Genomic DNA, 18,429 nt, shown 5'->3' with positions numbered 1-18,429 from the left:
TGCTTGTTACCAGCCAAATCAGAGCACTGATAATGGCAGTCCTGGTGGAACTGAACATCTCAGCTTTCTAGTTAGGAGACTGGTCCCCTCTGACGACATCTATACAGGGTTGAGGCCATAACAAGGGGTGAAAAGGATAAGTATTGGTCCTAGGGTGACCAGACATCCTGATAAAATTAGGACTGTCACGATATTTAGGTGTTTGTCCCGTATCCCGACCAATCTTTGGTTGGGACATAATTTGTCCCAATATTTCATTCTGCTGGCAGCACGCGCCTTTTTTATTTTATTTATTGCTGCTCTGTCAGCAGCACTCACCTTTTTTTTTTGCTCGTTCCCCTCTTTCTGCTCCGCTGGCAGGACTCAGCTTTTTTTAAATTTTTTTGCTCTGCCAGCGGACCCTTCCCCCCATGTGTCCCGATATTTTCTCCCTCTCATCTGGTCACCCTAATTGGTCCCTGAAATACTGAGTATGGACACCCCCACACCTTTTCTGTATTGTCTGTAGGGATAAGGAGAGGGTTTATGTATAAGGGCTGATGCCTGGATTCCCACCTTTCTCCTATTGCAAAAATAAATATAAAAACCAGCCATCCGCTGAAGTTAAAGGGGCACTGTCCCCTTAAAATCTAATCAAAAAGTAGTTAAAAAGTAGTTTCACACACTACACCTGTCTTTGAGGCTTCCTGATGCTCTTTTGATTTTACAAATCACTTTTCATATTTAAATATATATATTTCTCTGACCTTCAGTTGTCTAAAAGACTCACAAACAACAGGGAAAATTGACTAACTATATAGGGGTGGGAATAATAAATTGACTATATGCAAAACGCTGTCAAATATACAAAGTAAACAAACAGGAAAATATTATTTTGTCTGTAATCTCAATTCTAATCACCTGAGGTGATACTTGTAATAATATTAGGTGAAATTTCAGGCAGAATCAGGATTTTCAAGTCTATGATGTTTCCTTACACTTGTTTAAAAACTAAAGCAAGCTGACTTCATAATTACCTGAAAAACCCTTTGGAGAAAAAAAAAGCCATAAAAAAGTACTAAGATTCTTCCTCTTCCTCCTGTTCTTCTTCTTCTTTCTCCTTGTTTGTAGAACGAGGGTACAAAAGTGATCACAGGAGAGTTGAAAGAAAAATTAGCAGTCTTGAAATACAGATCCCTCAATTTGCAACTGTATCTAGATAATGTATCTAGCAGATGTCACATTCATTAGTGTAAAAAACAAAAATAGCACAGATACATTTCATGCAGGTTTTCTTTAAAAAAAGACAAACCCATACACGCAATGCTCTAGCCTTACGGTATTAGGAGGCAAGCTTTGGGGTATAAAAATGTCTTTCACAGAACAGTTGTGGGAAAGGATACATCTAAACTGTAAATAGATGCTGAAGATTAGATTTTGAATATACATGTATGCAAATATGATAAGCATCTGACGTTTTAGATGAGACTTTATTCTACAGCAATGAGAAAATCAACATGCATGCCCCATGATCTAAGCTACTGCAAAGCCTGAAGTCATTCAGAGCCAAATAATAAGCCCGTATTTCCATTCCCAACATGTTCTTTGCTTTTTGAGATATGGAATGAATTTCAGAAGTGGAGAAAAAAACAAACAAAAAAAAAAACCTTTCTGACTAAGGAACATCAGCCAGCCAAAGAAGCCATTATCTGAAAGTTGCCATTTCCATACTACAGAGGAAACAGCCTATGAGTACGTCTACAATGTAATAAAAGACCCATGGCATGGGCATCACTGGCATGGCTTAGCTGACTTGAGCTCACAGGACTCACGCTGGAGGGCTATAAAATTGCAGTGTAGACATTCAGTCTCAGGCTGGAGCCTGGACTCCAAGACCACATAAGGAAGGAAGTCCTCTAAGCATGGGTTCCAGCCCAACCCCAAGTGCCTACACTGCAATTGTATAGTCCTGTGAGCCCAAGTCAGCCAGTCTGAAACTCAGTTCCGTGGATTTTTTAATGACAGTGTAAAGTAGACAAACCCCCTGTTTGCTCTGTCTTCCTCTGCATAGCAAGTGAAGCTTTTAAAAGGCAGCTCTACTCTGAAAGTGACTAAAATGGGATTGTAATATTTTGCATTTATTGTCCTTCAGTGATTTCTGGATCAAATCTGCTCCCTTTGCAAGTAAAAAGTATTACTAACTGCCACAAAGTCCACCTACATTGTGAAAAATTAAGGTGGGTTCTGTCAGGGTTGTGAATAACTAATAATTAAAGACTGAGCAACTAGACTTCAGTTAGAAGTTCTGATGATAGTATGTGAGGCAGAATATAACCCAGAACTATGTTGACTCTGCAATTCTATAAAAAAATTGCTTGAGCCAGCAAAGTTAAGGGTTGTAACTAAATACACACGTGGGCGTGAATACGAAGGTGCCAGTTTAACATAATTGCATTAAAGAACCATTCCTGCAAAACCAAACTTTATAAAGCAAACTTTATAAAGCACTAAAATGATCTTCCCCTTAGATTAACTGAAATGGAAAATGCCCATCCAAATGGAATTTCATACTGCATCTTTGGAAGTATTTCCAGTCTATCCTTAAGAAGGATTTCTTTGGCCAGTGTTGTTGAGAACAATCCAAGAAGTCTTACAAACAACTCACACCTTTCCAGGTTTTGCATATTGGATTTGAAATTCAAATCCATTAAATTTACAACATCAAGTGTAGAGATACATTTAAAAAAAAAAAAAAAGCTCTTCATGACATCGCTGTGATGTATGAATGTTCAGTGAGATGCTGGAGCAGAACTTAGGCAGATAGCTAAAGAGCATCAATACAGCAATAAATGGATGCAGATTCCTTCCACCTTTTGCAAGGGAGTCTCACTTCTCTCGGGTTTCAGAGTAGCTGCCGTGTTAGTCTGTATCCTCAAAAAGAACAGGAGTACTTGTGGCACCTTAGAGACTAACAAATCTCTCAAGTTTAGAGTTGGAAACCATAGCAAAAGGGTTTTTACTCTTCTGAGGCACTGGCTGATAGAAGGAGTGAACAGAGAAAAGCTGGGGCATCCCTAGCTATGGGTACTTTGTAGGTCTACATGACACAACACTGACTATAGCTATGCGTATATAATAAATCTATGAGAGAACATAATGTTGTGGAGATATTTAGGACGTATTGGCTATTTTCCAGTATGAATCAGCAATTAACTCCCAAGAGTAATTAACCTTACTGAGGATATTAGCGAAACATTTAGAACATAAACCTGCAACCCTGGATAGGCTCTAAGAATCTTGGGCAGGGAAAAGTTGCCCTGTAAAGACAACACCAACTTAAGGATGGAAGGATGGTTTTTCAGGATTCAAGATATTTGTAAAGCATAATCAAGATCATTTTAAATTAATGAGTTTCAAAGGAAATGAATGTCTTGGGAACCCACAGGAAAATTTATTAAAGAGCCTTTGAAGGAAAGGTTCTTTTCATTTAGTTTCTAATTATCAAGGTCAAAGGTCTGCTGTTCAACCAGTTAGATAAGGGCACTGAACAATAATTGTCCCTCACCAGACTTTAATATCAGTATTTTGACTTTGGAAGTGGGTAGATGTCACAGAGATTTGTGAATTTGCTAACTTCTGTTGGAGTAGAGGGGGATGAGTGGGCACTGCAGGCATGCACACACCATAATTGAAAACATAGTGTCTGAACATTCTACTGCACCTTTGTCACTGGTTGTTCTTCCTCCTTTTCCTACACGAAAAGATACAGAAAAGATTTTTAAAAGGGCAGATCTAAGAAAAACTGTCAAAGGTCATAGAGGGAAAACATAGGTGAGACTAAAACCAATTTAAATTAAAGCAATTATGTGGAATTATGAGCTATATTTTGAGGTGTTGTTCCCTTGGGGCTCACTCTCCAAGAACACTTATACTGTGGTTCTACTCTGAAAAGCGACAACAAAATTATGATAATAGAGTCCTGTATCTTTTGTCACTTAATGATTTCCAGTCGATTCTTCTCAGTTTACAATCAAAGCACTGCTGTTTTTTCTCCTAATTGTCCACCCTGCAAAATCAAAGTAATACTTCCTATGGGTATGTGTATAGTGAGTTCTGAGGGAAAAGTGAGGCAGTTTGCTTATGGCCTAAGGAATCACTGAGACGTGGCAGGCACCTATGGTATAATACAATTTTGAAAACATGGTTCTAAAATAGTTTGGCCCCTACCCCACTGGCTGGCCAAACAGGATTAGAAAGTGGTTCAATTGGGATATGGTTCAAATAGGATTCCATATTGCAGCCTGAGCCTCAGACTGAGGTCTGATGTTAAAGTTCTGCAAGACAAACAGTATATTACAGTAGTAGCTAGTGACTCTAATCAGGATCAGGACCCTGTTGTGCTAGATGTTGCATAAAACACATACAAAATCACAGTACTTCCCCCAAATACCTTATGATGCGAAAGGACAACAAACAGCTAAAAGGTAGGGAAAAATTACAACATCCAAGTGAAATGGGCAGGGTAATGGTAGGCCTTCTTCATTTCATGCAAGGTGGGAAATGGGGATTAAAAAAGAGGTACCAGAAAACAGAGGGAAAGGATGACGTTGACGGAGTGAGAGGAGAAAGAAGGAAAGAAAGGGAAGGTAGGAGACTAGAGAGAAGGGAGGCAACACTTGGATCAGGCCACTGATTAGAGCAGCATTCATAGTCTACAGAAGTCAAAGTGTAACTGTTCCTTGTGACACGCAGAAGATCAAGTATATGAAGGTTGTTTCTACTGCAGCAGCTACCTAGGTGACTTTCATAGACAACCACAGGAGTTTTCCTTCCCCTGCTGTTCCTGACCACATGAGTGAATTAGGGGTGGAGCTGCTGAGGCCAAGTGGCCCAGAGCATATGTTGACAGATCTAGTGGGGAGTGTGTGGTGAGGAAGGCTGTCGGACACGGCAGGTATTGCTCCTAGTTCCTGAGGCTGCCGCTGATGTGCATGAGAGGTTTTTCCAGGACTTTGGGGTCTTTCATTGGCCTCATCAGCAGCTTAACCTCATTGGCCTTGGCCAATGTTTCTCAGATGCGGCCACCATGTGGCCACCGGGGCTTTTTGTGAGGCCATGACAGCCTCTTGGACGGTGATGGGAGGAGCTAAGCATCGGGCCCTCCCTCCTTGTGGCCCAGGCTGCACAGCAGCGAGTGCTGACTAAAGCCACACAATGGCAGGTGCTGGCTCCTAGCTCCAGCCACACAGCCCTGGGCTCCTGCACCCAGGTCCAGGCTCTGGCCGTGCAGTGGCAGGCACTGGCCCTCCATGCTGACCCACAGCTCCATCTGTGCAGCAGTGGGCTCCAATCCCTGGCTCCAGCCATGCAGTTCCTTTCCCCAGCTCTGGGTTCTGGCTGCGGGCACTGAGCCCCAGACCTGGCCGCATGGCAGCAGGCGGCAGGCCCTGGCTCTGGCCACGTGACAGTGGGGCTCATCACCCACCCTCATCTCCCCTGGCCCCCGCTGCCTCTCACAGTCTTATATCCATCCCCTCCCCCCACCCCTGGACCCCTGCTGCCTTCCTGGCCTCACATCCATTCCCCACAATGCCCCCACCCCTGCTGCCTCCCCTGGCCCCGCACCCATCCCATCACTTCTGGCCCTTGCTGCCTGCCCCTCCATCACACCCTCAACCTCCAATCTGGGGCTTAATGGGTCCTGGGGCTTGCTGAGAAAAGTGATATTAACAAACATGTTAAGTGTCACTTGTCACAGCAGACTTACCAGCTGTCTGTGAAAAGTGATACCTGTATGTTTGTTAATATCACTTATCACTTTTCATAGCCTCTCAGGTACCTACTAAGTGTGCTCTGATGTTAACAAATATACAAATATTCACAGCAAGCCCCAGCACCCATTAAGCCCTGGATGGGAGGGGGGCAAGAGGGAGGCAGCATTATTTTTGTTATTAAGTCCAAAAAACCTAAAAATATACATTACAATTCTTTGGAGATGAATGTGTGCATATTTAATTGTTTTTCCTAAAGTTAATTAAGCATTTTAGGAAAAAAGTATCGGTGCGGCCACCGGCCACACTTTGAGGCCACCAAAAATTTGTTGTGAGAACCCCTGGCCTTGGCTCCTTAGGAGTGGAGCTTTTGAGGCCCAGTATCCTGGAGCCAGCTCCCAGCAGGGTTTGGGTGGAAAGAGCTGTCAGGCCCTACATTTACCACCATTTGCGGCTAGTTCCTGATTGTGCTGTTGTAGCTTTTATTGTGGAAAGGCCTTCCAGAATCTGGGCTCTGTCATACAACTCCTCAATTGAGACAGAGCCACAGCTTATTGTATCAGCTGTCATATGTTTCTTGGCACAGATCAAGATATCTGTAACTAGCCAGGATTCCATTCGAATTTTTCTATGACATAATCACCAGCACAATTAAACAGGCTGGATTATACTCTGCACTGAGCTTTCCTTTTTAAATTGTATGAAACAAAATAGTGAATAGAGCCAAAATGTCAATACAAGGTTCAAAACTTTGTGTTGATTTAGGCATGAAAAATAAAACTACAGCACTGTAACTGTCTTATTTTGGTTTGAATGAGCAGGAGTTGGTCAACATGGTAAATTGAAACTCCAGTGGGGACCTGACTGTCGTTCAGAAGATGCTACCACATGGTTGCAAATTACAGTGGGCACTGATGGAAAGGTCACCCTTTCAGAACACGAGACACACTGATGGCTTCTAAATTAACTGTAACCAATTAGGAAAAAATCTGGGCATGGACAGCTCAGTGAAAACCTTGATGCAACGACCAGATATGGTCAAATAAGCAAACAAAATGGGTTAGGCTGTAGAATAGAGAATAAAACTGAAACTCACCTTAAAGACTGACATCTGCCTATCTTATGTACTTATATAGCCTTCATTATCATAGTACCTGAGTATCTCGCAATCTTTAACATATTTATCCACATGCCATCTCTGTAATGTAGGGAAATGCTATTGTCCTCTCTTTACAGATAGGGAACCATACAGAGTCTAAGTAATTTGTCCAGTTTTGTATAGGAAGTCCATGGGAGGGCAGGATATTTAACCTAGATCTCCTGAGTCCTGGGCTGGCACCCTAACTGCTACACCACTCTTCCTTTCTTCAGTTTTGTTTACCCACTCTTACAAAGAACATAGCAGAAATAGAAATGGTGACCTGCTAGGAGCTAGCAAAAGTTCCTGAGTTTAATAGGATTTGAAGTACTGCCTGACAGTTGTTTGGGGAGATTTTTTCCTTTATTTTGTACCCCTTGAAGGAACATTTGAACATTGATGGAGTCTGGTGGGTGAACTATGCTCTCTGAGAGAACTCATAAGAAAAATCAGGTTATACCATAACCATAAAAAGATCACTTTAAACACATTATTTCCCTCCCATACCCGGCTGTTATACTGGCCAAAAGACAATGTTTTCCACCTGGGACTCAAACTTATCCTGTAAGAAATGAAGACCAGCAAGTTGTTAGTTGTATAGAAATGGCATTGCATTATGTCATTACAAAGCCTCTCATACACAGCTGCTTGATACATTTTAAGACTTCAACAACTTGTTCCAGCATTCTGTTCTCATTTGAAAAACATTAGACTAGAACGCCAGCCTGAACAGCAAGTAACCCAATCCAGCCAAGGGATGTTCTCCAGCCTTACCCAGGGCTTCCCCCAAGGTTTGAGGAAAGAGGTATTAAATGGCCACCATGTGCAGGCTGAAAGTGAGCAAAGCTTGGAAAATGAACAGATGCAACTTAAGGATGAAATTCAGCCCTGTGCTGAGAGCTGGAACAAGGACTAGGCACCACCTAAGTCCCACTAAAGCCCTATTTTGAGGTTTAAATGAAACTTTAATGGGTTCCTGACCCTTATGCATGGAGGTGCATCTGATCCTTAATGATTTAGAATAAGTGAAGAGTGGGAGGTTATTAGTGGAGTTCCCCAGAGATCAGACTTGGGACCAATCTTATTTAACACTTTTACCACTGATCCTGGCACAAAAAGTGGGAGTGTGCTAATAAAATTTGCAGATGACATAAAGTTGGGAGGTATTGCCAATACAGAAGACCAGAATATCATACAAGAGGATCTAGATGACCTTGTAAACTGGAGTAATAGTAATAGGATGAAATTTAATAGTGTAAAGTGCAAGATCATGCTATGCACTTAGGGACTAACAACAAGAATTAGGTGTCCCTAACCTCTGTTTGCCAGAAGCTGGGAATGAGCGACAGGGGATGGATCATTTGATTATCACCTGTTCTGTTCATTTCCTCTGGGGCACCCGGCACTGGCCACTGTCGGAAGACTGGATACTGGGCTAGATGAACCTCTGGTCTGACCCAGTAGGCCCATTCTTATGTTCTTATGTAATTTTTGCTATAAGATGGGGACTTATCAGTTGAAAGCAACAGAGGAGGAGAAAGACCTGGGTAATTGGTTGAACACAGAATGACTATGAGCCATCAATTGGATGCAGTCATGAAAAAGGCTAATGCAGTCCTAGGAGTCATCAGGTGAGATATTTCCAGTAGAGATAAGGAGGTGTTAGTACCATTATACAAGGCACTGGTGAGACCTCATCTGGAATACTGTGTGCAGTTCTGGTCTCCCATGTTTTTAGAAGGATAAATTCAAACTGGATCAAGTACAGAGAAGGGCTACTAGGATGATCCAAGGAATGGAAAACCTATCTTATGAGAGGGTACTCAAAGAACTTGACTTGTTTAGCCTAACCAAAAGAAGGCTGAGGGGAGATATGACTGCTCTCTATAAATATATCAAAGGGATAAATACCAAGGAGGGAGAGGAGCTATTTAAGTTAAGCGCCAGTGTAGACACAAGAACATATGGAGATAAACTGGACATTAACAAGTTTAGGCTTGAAATTAGGTGAAGGTTTCTAACGATCAGAGGTGTGAAGTTATGGAACAGACTTCCATGGGGAGTAGTGGGGGCAAAAGACATATCTGGCTTCAAGACTGAGCTTGATAAGTATATTGAAGGAATCATAGATGATTATGGTTGGAAGAGACCTCAGAAGGTCATTTAGTCCAATCCACTGCTCAAAGCAGGACTAACCCCAACTAAATTATCCCAGACAGGGCTTTGTCAAGCCAGGCCTTAAAAACCTCTGAGGATGGAGATTCCACTACCTCCCTAGGTAACCCATTCCAGAACTTCACCACTCTCTTAGTGAAACAGTGTTTCCTAATATCCAATTTAGACCTCCCACACTGAAACTTGAGACCATTGCTCCTTGTTCTGTTATCTGCCACCACTGAAAACAGCAGAGCTGCATCCTCTTTGGAACCCCCCTTCAAGTAGTTGAAAGCTGCTATCACTCTTTTCTTCTGTAGACTAAACAAGCACACTTCCTTCAGTCTCTCCTCGTAAGTCATGTGCCCCAACCCCCTGATCATTTTCCTTGCCCTCCACTGGACTCTCTCCAATCTGTCCACATCCCTTCTGTAGTGGGAGGGCCAAATTGGACACAATACTCCAGGTGTGGCCTCATCAGTGCCGAATAGAGGGGAATAATCACTTCCTTTGATCTGTTGGCAATGCTCCTTCTAATGCAGCCCAATATGCCGTTAGCCTTCTTGGCAACAAGGGCACACTGCTGACTCATATCCAGCTTCTCATCCACTGTGATCCCCGGGTCCTGTTCTGCAGAACTGCTGCTTAGCCCGTCGGTCCCCAGCCTGTAGCAATGCATGAGATTCTTCCATTCCAAGTGCAGGACTCTGCACTTGTCCTTGTTGAACCTCATCAGATTTCTTTTGGCCCAGTGCTTCAATTTGTCTAGGTCACTCTGGACCTTAACCCTGCCCTCCAGCATATCTATGTCTCCCCCCAGATTAGTGTCATCTGCGAACTTGCTGAGGGTGCAAGCCATCCCATCATCCACATCATTAATAAAGATGTTGAACAACACCGGCCCCAGGACCGAACCCTGGGGCACTCCGCTTGATACTGGCTGCCAACTAGACGTTGAGCCGTTTATCACTACCCATTGAGCCCTACAATCTAGCCAGCTTTCTATCCACCTTATAGTCCATTTATCTAATCCATAATTTTTTAACTTGCAAGAACACTATGGTAGACTGCATCAAAAACTTTACTAAAGTTAAGATATATCACGTCCACTGCTTTCCCCATATCCACAGAGCCAGTTATCTCATTATAGCGAGCAATCATGTTGGTCAGGCATGACTTGCCCTTGGTGAGTCCATGTTGACTGTTCCCAATCACCTTTCTCTCCTCTAAGTGCTTTGAAATGTTTTACTGGTTTCCAGTGGTTTCCAAAATGGTATGATGGGCCTGCCTATGATGGCATTTGGCCTATCGGTGACTGGCAGTGGCAAAAATCCAAAGTGGTTGGTGATGGGACACTGAATTACTACAGAGAATTCTTTCCCAGGTGTCTGGCTGGTGGGTGTCCACATGCTCAGTGTCTAACTGATCACCATATTTGGGGTCAGGAAAGAATTTCCCCCCAGGTCAGATTGGCTGAGTCCCTGGGAGGTTTTCGTCTTCCTCTGGAGCATTGGGCATGGGTCACTTGCAGGTTTAAACTAGTGTAAATGGTGAATTCTCTGTAACCTGAAGTCTTTAGACCATGATTTGAGAACTGCATTACTCAGCCAGAGGTTAGGGGTCTATTACAGGAGTGAGTAATTTCTATTACAAGAGGAGTGGCCTGCAATGTGCAAGAGGTCAGACTTAATGATCATGATGGTCTCTTCTGACCTTAAAGTCTGAGAATCAATAAGGCTTGCTCCAAGGCAGTGCACTTGCAGTGGTACTGGCAATGCTTGTGCAACATTAGGAGCACTTTTGTATGGGGATAACAGGGTTTTACAAGCAGCTCCAGTGCCTGAACCATTGATGGCAACAACTCTTCTGTCTAGTATAGACAGTGATTGAGCTTCTAGTTTCCTGATTATTCCTCATACCAAGTGTTTAGTTCTAGGTTAGCTTAAAAAATGTGCATGTTTATAGCTACTGTTAGTCAAGGCCCAGAGCAAAGCTCACTCGAATTTACATATGTTTCCTATGATTTTTGCGAACTTGAAGAAGAATGCACACAAACGCTAGTTATGGCCGTTTTTAGATCAACATATAGCCAGCACCACCCTGAGATTCATGCTGAGGAATTTAAAGATTTATATGGAGATGTCTGAATTTAATGAATTTAGCCCAGATGTGGATTAAACTCGCAGAGAAGAAAAGAGAAAATTACCTGTTGCTCTTCTGATGGCAGTTCAATAGAATTAGCGACTGCATCTACATTGTCTTCTGTGTGTGCCTCATTTTCTTCAGTTACTTCAGACTTTTCAGTCTCCTGACAACAAAGGAAAAGCACAGCAGAGAGAACATCAGGCACTTACAGAGGGGGAAAGAAAGACAATAGTGGTACAAAACTAATTGCTTATATGCTCTCTCAGAAACTCACTGTTCAAAGCCACCAACTAACCACTATACAGTTGCCCTCACTTATTCAGACATTGCCCTATCTGACTTATTTCTTTCCAGGGAAATGAACAAGCAGCTAGCACAGAGTTCTTCATTTTTAGTGCTGATGCAAGTTTATGTAGGATGTGCAAGATCACATTCATCCATATACAAACCGAGGGTGCATCAGTGTACTCACTCCCTTTAAGACAAAAGGAGTCCCTTTTTTAAGTATGTGAATAGGCCCGAAGGATTTATTTGTCTGTTCCTTTTTTAAAAAAACCTCATCTCTAGCTCTGCTGTTAGGCGAAAAGACCACAATCCTTGTGAATTCAACAGAACTATTCAAATTCTTAAAGTTAAGCATGTTGCTTAAAGGTTTTGTTGGACTGGGACTCACAGGGAATAAAACATGCTGGATGATTGGAATGGGTGAAAGTGGACTTCTGAGGGTGAACAAAATACTCAGTTATTACTTCCACAACTTTGTGCTCTTCACCCGAAACTTCACCGTTTGGAAGGTTTGATGTCTCTTCAGCAGTTTTCACCTCCCGAATCAGAGAAAATGAACAATATGCGAGAATCTGAATAAATCTACAGAACAAAATTGGAGAAAGAGCAAGCAGGTGCTAAGAAAAAAAATGTTTAAAGATGTCTACCAGCTTGACACATTTTGGCAACTGACTCAGTACCACTTTATACTGATGGAATGCCCTTTTAATAATAATACTAAGAGCTATTTGCTGGCTTACTATGCCCTTTACACTTCTGGTTTTTGGCCATGCAAACTACCAAAGGAATTCTAGAATGAAAACGGTGCTCTTAGCCTTAAAAAAATAATTCTACTATTATGAGAGGTTTTATAAATTTGTTGAAATTCTCTTGCAAAATATTGCATTTATTATTTTGCTTATGTGAATGACAGTTTTCGTTAGAGAAACTTTTTTGTAGGGACTCATAAAATGAAAAGACATTGCTCTAATTGAGCATAGACTTTTGAAAAAAAAAACTTTATGCCTTTAGATTTCTTATGCCCCTATCCTCACTGGCATTAATGGGTTTTTATAAATATTTAAAACATACACAAGAAATGAGGATAAAATATCCATAAAAATATACCACCATACAAACTACCCCAGGCTAACAGGACACTTACCCAAAATACAAACTTAAAAGAGTGGTTAGGAGAATTAGAATGCTAGTAATATTTTACCACCAAATACATACACACACAGGTTCACTGAGATGTGCACATCTACTGCTAAGGGCAGAATTTAACTTCGTATGATGTGTGAAAGAAACTGACTCAAAAACATATGAATGATGAATATAGAAAGTCATACTGAAATAATGTTATTTGGAACCTAGTCATGAAACTACCACTTAAAAGCACCCCAAATAGTTTTTGTTAATTTAAAATTAAGCAATATCCCTGCAAACTGAGTCTTTTTCTTGTCAATAAAACACATCTATCAGTAAATTATACAGCTACCTTAAGAATGCACATTTTCTCTTCTTTAATTTCACATTCAGAGATGCTTTAACAGGAGAATTCTCCATTTACTAAAGTATATATGGGACTAAACCTCAAAACCAGCACAGCAAAAACAAAAAGGATTTAGAGATGAGTAACACATATACGTCCAGATTCTCATCTGTTGTAAATCAGCATCATTCCATTGAATTCCTAGAACAACTGCAGAAAGAAATAGTCTAGCAGGGCACTATCTGCTTTCTGGAGTTCTGGGAGATGTAAGCTATAATCTATTTTTGCTAAATAACAGTAGACAAGGATAACCCATTACCTCCCCATAACAAATAACCCACTGCCAGCATTCAAACCTGGCTAACTGCTCCGAAGCCATGATGGTACAATACACTGCTTGCTAACTTAATTTAATTTAAGTAGCTGTCTTCTCATTAATGGGATGTCTCTCCTGTAACATTTCAGAAAAAGATCAAGGGTTCAGTCACACTATACTTCTGAGCACACAGAGCTGTGGTTTTAAATTTGTCTCTAAATAAACATCCCCAGAAACAATCTCTTGACTTCTTTGAAAAATGGGTTCCCTTTATAAAAACATAGCTTGGATATGCAAGAAATAGAAATATTTTCAAAACCAGGAGCATATTGGGGGATAAATCTGTAAAAAGCTGTCAGCTAATCTGTACCCACTACAGATTAATCTACCAATTAGGCATTACATTGTGAGTGCTTTTCTGATTGATGGTTCCTTTTTCTTTACTTTATCTCATCTAATTATTTTGTAAGAACCCATCCAGGTTTGGGGGGCTCCAGGGGAGGTTGGTTATTTTTAAGCTTGCTCAGCACCGCATGATTATCTTTCCATGCACATTAACAAAGACTGATAAAGAATGTTGTAAACAGAAATGCCACTCCCACCTTCTCCAAATTCAGCCAGACTCCTTACATAGCCATTCAGTCTCACATTCCATATAAGTATGAAAGGGGTAGGGACATCAGGAAGATCTCTCTCCAGCCTTACCTCACCACCCTGGTGATACCAGAGACTGAGGTATGTGAGCCTAAATCATTAGAGTTACAACTTTTATTGGGCATGGCTCAGATTCATATGCCTAAACCCCACCATCTACACTGGGGGTCTGATCCAAAGCCCATTGAAGTCAGTGGAAAATCTGCCACTGACTTGTATTGACCTTTGGATCAGGCCCTAAAACTACAGCCATCCCCTGCATTCAGACCTGAAATGATACACTCTTTTTTGTTTGGAAGTTAGGATTAAAATAGACCAGGTTTATGATAAGGTGTTCTTTCAGCGCACACAAATAGATTAAAGAGCTTATAAACACACAAACTCCTTCTCTCCAAAGGGGTATAAAATTGTATTACTCATCCATGTTAAATGATACTGTAGGAGATGTAAAAACGGTTTTGGAAGACTAGAGATGTAATGACAGATTGAATTGTTCCTGCTGTAAATCAATAAGTAATTTGGCTCTTTGCAATGTCATGTAAGTTTAGGGCTAACAAACTCATTGGAAATGATAATATGCTCAGCACTTATTAAAAAACATCAAGTGCTTTGCCCTGATCTGCAAAGACTTATGCAAATCTTAATGATAAGCACAAGTGTGATCTTGTTGAGTTCAGCAGAACTCTCATATACTTAAAGGTAAGCACACATTTAAGTGCTTTGCTGGATAAGAGCCTACAAGTGCTGCAAAAACATATATCAATATTATTATTAATTCTTTGTATTGTAATAGCACCTGGGGACCCCAGTCATGGAGCAGGGCCCCACGGTGTTAGGCGCTGTACAAACACAGAACAAAAAGACTGTCCCTGCGCCAAGAAGCTTACAATCTAAGTGTAAAATGAGAGAAAACTGGTGGATACCACAGACAAGCAGGGCTCATCAGACAATACTGGTCAGCATGAAAAGCAGCATAGCATACCAGCTTCATGCTTATCGTCCTAAAGTCTCAGTGAGGAGAGATACTGTGAGGGAGAAGCACACTGACTGACCTGTTGGCTTTATAAATTTTCCGTGTCATGATTTTAATAAATAATCTCTGCGTGCTAGTAAGTTCCTGAGACAAGAAGAGATTTACTGGGAAATATTGTTTAAAGAACTGCCATTACTACCGTCACCCTTCTAAATTCACCAGGCATCTCCAAATTCATGCCACTGGCCATCGGTTTCACCATACTACTATTACATTTCACACAAGGGTTGAATTGACAGCCAAGTGAAAGAAAAGCAGCAGCAGCACAATGAAGTCATTTATATGACAAGTTATAACCACTCTGGCCTCCAATGAAGATGCTGAGAAATACTCTGCAATAAACGCTAAAAGTAGGTGTTTGTCCTGTTCTGTAGATCTCTCTCAAATTCAGATGCAGATTTTAAATGGTGCTAGATGTAAAGATAGTTCCGTGTTCTCATTTTTTTTAAAAAGTGCTGTAAGGCATTCCTGAAATCATAGAATCATAGAACATCAGGGTTGGAATGGACCTCAGGAGGTCATCTAGTCCAAACCCCTGCTCAGACCAGGACCAATTCCCAACTAAATCATCCCAGCCAGGGCTTTGTCAAGCCTGACCTTAAAAACCTCTAAGGAAGGAGATTCCACCACTTCCCTAGGTAACCCATTCCAGTGCTTCACCACCCTCCTAGCGAAAACATTTTTCCTAATATCCAACCTAAACCTCCCCTACTGAAACTTGAGACCATTACTCCTTGTTCTGTCGGCAACTCCATCTCCAGATCTGAAAGGCTAGCACCTTGATACAGCAGTTAAATCAGTAGAAACCATTCTTGCTTGTTACTAATAGCCCCAAAAGGTTGTTTTTCTGGCAACATGTCCTAAGCATATTGTTTTCAACATTTGTGATGCTATCACTGACTGGACATTTTAATAGCCTTGGATGTAGGCTAGGAATCGGTGAACTCTTGAATGGGAAGAATAAAGTACTTTTTTCCACAGAAAAAAGGCAAGGAACTGGACTCGATGACCTTTCAAGGTCCCTTCCAGTTCTATGAGGTAGGTACCTAGCTGAGCAATGCATGAAGGAATGGATGGTGTATGAAGTGAGAAAACAGGAGAAATACCATTTTCTTAATCCTATTGATTCCCAACATTTTGATGATAATGATATATAGCACATGTAGCTTCTTTAATCCCCTAAGTGCCCTATGGACATTCACTACCTTATTTCTCACAAGACTCCTCAGAGATAGACAAATAAGTGTTGATATTCCTGGGATAAAGGTGAGAAACTGAAGCAGAAAGTTTAAAGGATTGTCCCAAGATCACCCAGGGAGTCAGCAGCAAAGATAAAATTAACAGTAGTAATGCCTTTATTTTATGTATGTGACTTACATAACTTTTCATTTGTAGCTCTCAAAGCTCTTTACAAAGGAGATAAGTATCATTATCTCCATATTAACAGACATGGAAAGAGGCACAAAAAGGTGACATGGGTCACCAAGCAGAAGAAGGACTAGAATCCAGGTCTTTTGAATTCTACTTCAGTGTTTTAGCCACTAGGCCATGTTAGAACAAAGGAGTGTATTACTACCAGTCTTGTGCTTGGACTATGTCTCATCCGCTCTCTTGATTCATTATATCCATGTCTCCCATAAGAAAGATGGCAATATTTAGATCTGATCACATTTGAGCATAATCAAAGATAGAGTTATAAGCCCCGCAGAACACGACATGTTAGGGACAAGCCAGAACAGCTTCTGTAAAGGAAAAAATAGCATGTCTCTCTATTATGCTAGAATATATCAGCATGTCAACAAAATATAGTGAATGGAGGAGAACTAGTAGAGATAGTTTATATGGACTTTCCAAAAGTCTTTGATGAAATCCCTCACAAGAGGCTATTAACAAACAACAGAATTGTGAGGTGAAAGATAAAGCATTGCCATGTTTTAGAAACTGGCTAAGAGAAAGAAAAATAGAAGAGGAATACATGGCTATTGTGCATAACAGAGCAAAGATTAACAGTGGAGGAGACTCCGGGATCTGTATTAAGACCAGTCTTCTAAGACCTAGGAAATGAGTGAACAGTGAAGTGGGAAAACTTACAAAAGATACAACATTATGTAAGTTAGACAAAACTGGAGAAGATTGTGAAGAAATGTACAGGGACCCCACAGGAGAAAAGAAAAAAAGGATTCATAAAAAACAGTAATTTATATGAATACGGGGAATATCCACAATTACACTAGCTAGGATTAAAAAATAGAAGACTATAAACCCTCACGCTTCACGTTAAAAGACAACCACAAACTGATGGATTCGGAATAAATTTTCCCTGTGTACAGGTTAATTCCATAATTGTCCATTGCAAAATTTCTTGCAGCTTCCTCTGAAGCATAAGATGTCAGAGATGGGATATTGGACTAGATAACCACTGTTCTGGTCAAATCTGGAAATTCCCTTGTTATCTCTATCCCGACTATGGGTGGAGTTGGCCTATTATAACAAAAGTTAATTATGAATCAGTGTTGTGCACAAATGCCACTTGATCAACACAATCTGCACATTAGTGAAGGGGGTGGAATGCCCCCTCCAGCACCATGGAACAGCTGCAATTCAACAAACAAGGGGTGATCAGCTGTGAAACCATGTGCAGGGGGAATCAGTGCGTCCACCACAACAGAGCTGGGCTTTCAGCTTTACGTGGGACAGTGCAGAAGGGTGATTTGTGGCACACCACAGGCCTAGTTAAACGGCCTATGGTTGTAAGGACCCAATATCTACAACTCCCTCTGTCAGATTAAACAAAGTCACAGTCTTCCATTTCCTGATAGGGGCTATCCACCCAGATAGGGGAATGGATTCTGTACCCTAGCCCTGCATAGTTCTCCCATATAAAGCCTGTTCACTCAGGGCCCTGTGCAATGGAGTTTGTGTGGCTTTTATACATAATTTAATTAGGGATTGCTGTATTGTTTCAAAGTTGAATATAGCAAAATATATGTGCTTTTTTTAAAGTAGCAGAAGAGGTTGTAACAAATCCATGGTGAAAGAAAGAGGGCTGGAAGACTTTCTATTGGAAAGCCTGCACCATTTTTGTTTTTTTTTTCCTTAAAAGACTTTGCTGCAGCCCTGTGCCAGCAAACTAACTTCTTACTGCAGCACTTGTCACTGTCCATTATTTTACATGCTGAGTCAGGGCCCACCTCCATCTTTTACTAAATTAAAATGAATGGGCCTCAGCAAAGAACAGAAATTCATACCTTTGTACCTGGAGGAGGTGCCAGACCCAGGAATGAATAAATAATGTTTTCTTCCTTGGCAGAGAAGAAGGATTCAAAGTCCTAGAAAAGGAATTTAACAAAGAACAAGGAATTAGCAAGAAGCATATGCAAAAGAGAACAGATCCTACAAATCCTTCCATACATTGCCCCCAAATCACTACTCTCATGACTAAGGATTTGCAGAATCTGAGACATAGAAAGAAGCATATTT

The 18,429-nt window shown here is 41.1% G+C and overlaps 1 protein-coding gene across 1 annotated transcript in view; it reads right to left on the bottom strand.

Annotated features, from left to right (window-relative positions):
- Positions 1-6,091: 6,091 nt before the first annotated feature.
- The window catches only part of SH3BGR (SH3 domain binding glutamate rich protein), a 34,702-nt gene continuing 22,364 nt past the window's right edge, over positions 6,092-18,429 (bottom strand). Inside the window, exons 3-6 of the mRNA XM_075073857.1 lie at positions 18,199-18,278; positions 11,937-12,012; positions 11,249-11,350; positions 6,092-6,948 (exon numbers count right to left, since the gene is read on the bottom strand). Coding sequence (XP_074929958.1) covers positions 6,871-6,948; positions 11,249-11,350; positions 11,937-12,012; positions 18,199-18,278 — 336 coding nt within the window. The 3' untranslated portion in view covers positions 6,092-6,870. The remainder of the gene's footprint in view (positions 6,949-11,248; positions 11,351-11,936; positions 12,013-18,198; positions 18,279-18,429) is intronic.

Source organism: Chelonoidis abingdonii, chromosome 1 (assembly GCF_003597395.2).
Source record: "Chelonoidis abingdonii isolate Lonesome George chromosome 1, CheloAbing_2.0, whole genome shotgun sequence".
Taxonomy (NCBI): domain Eukaryota; kingdom Metazoa; phylum Chordata; order Testudines; family Testudinidae; genus Chelonoidis; species Chelonoidis abingdonii.
This window is presented reverse-complemented; position numbering and strand designations above follow the sequence as displayed.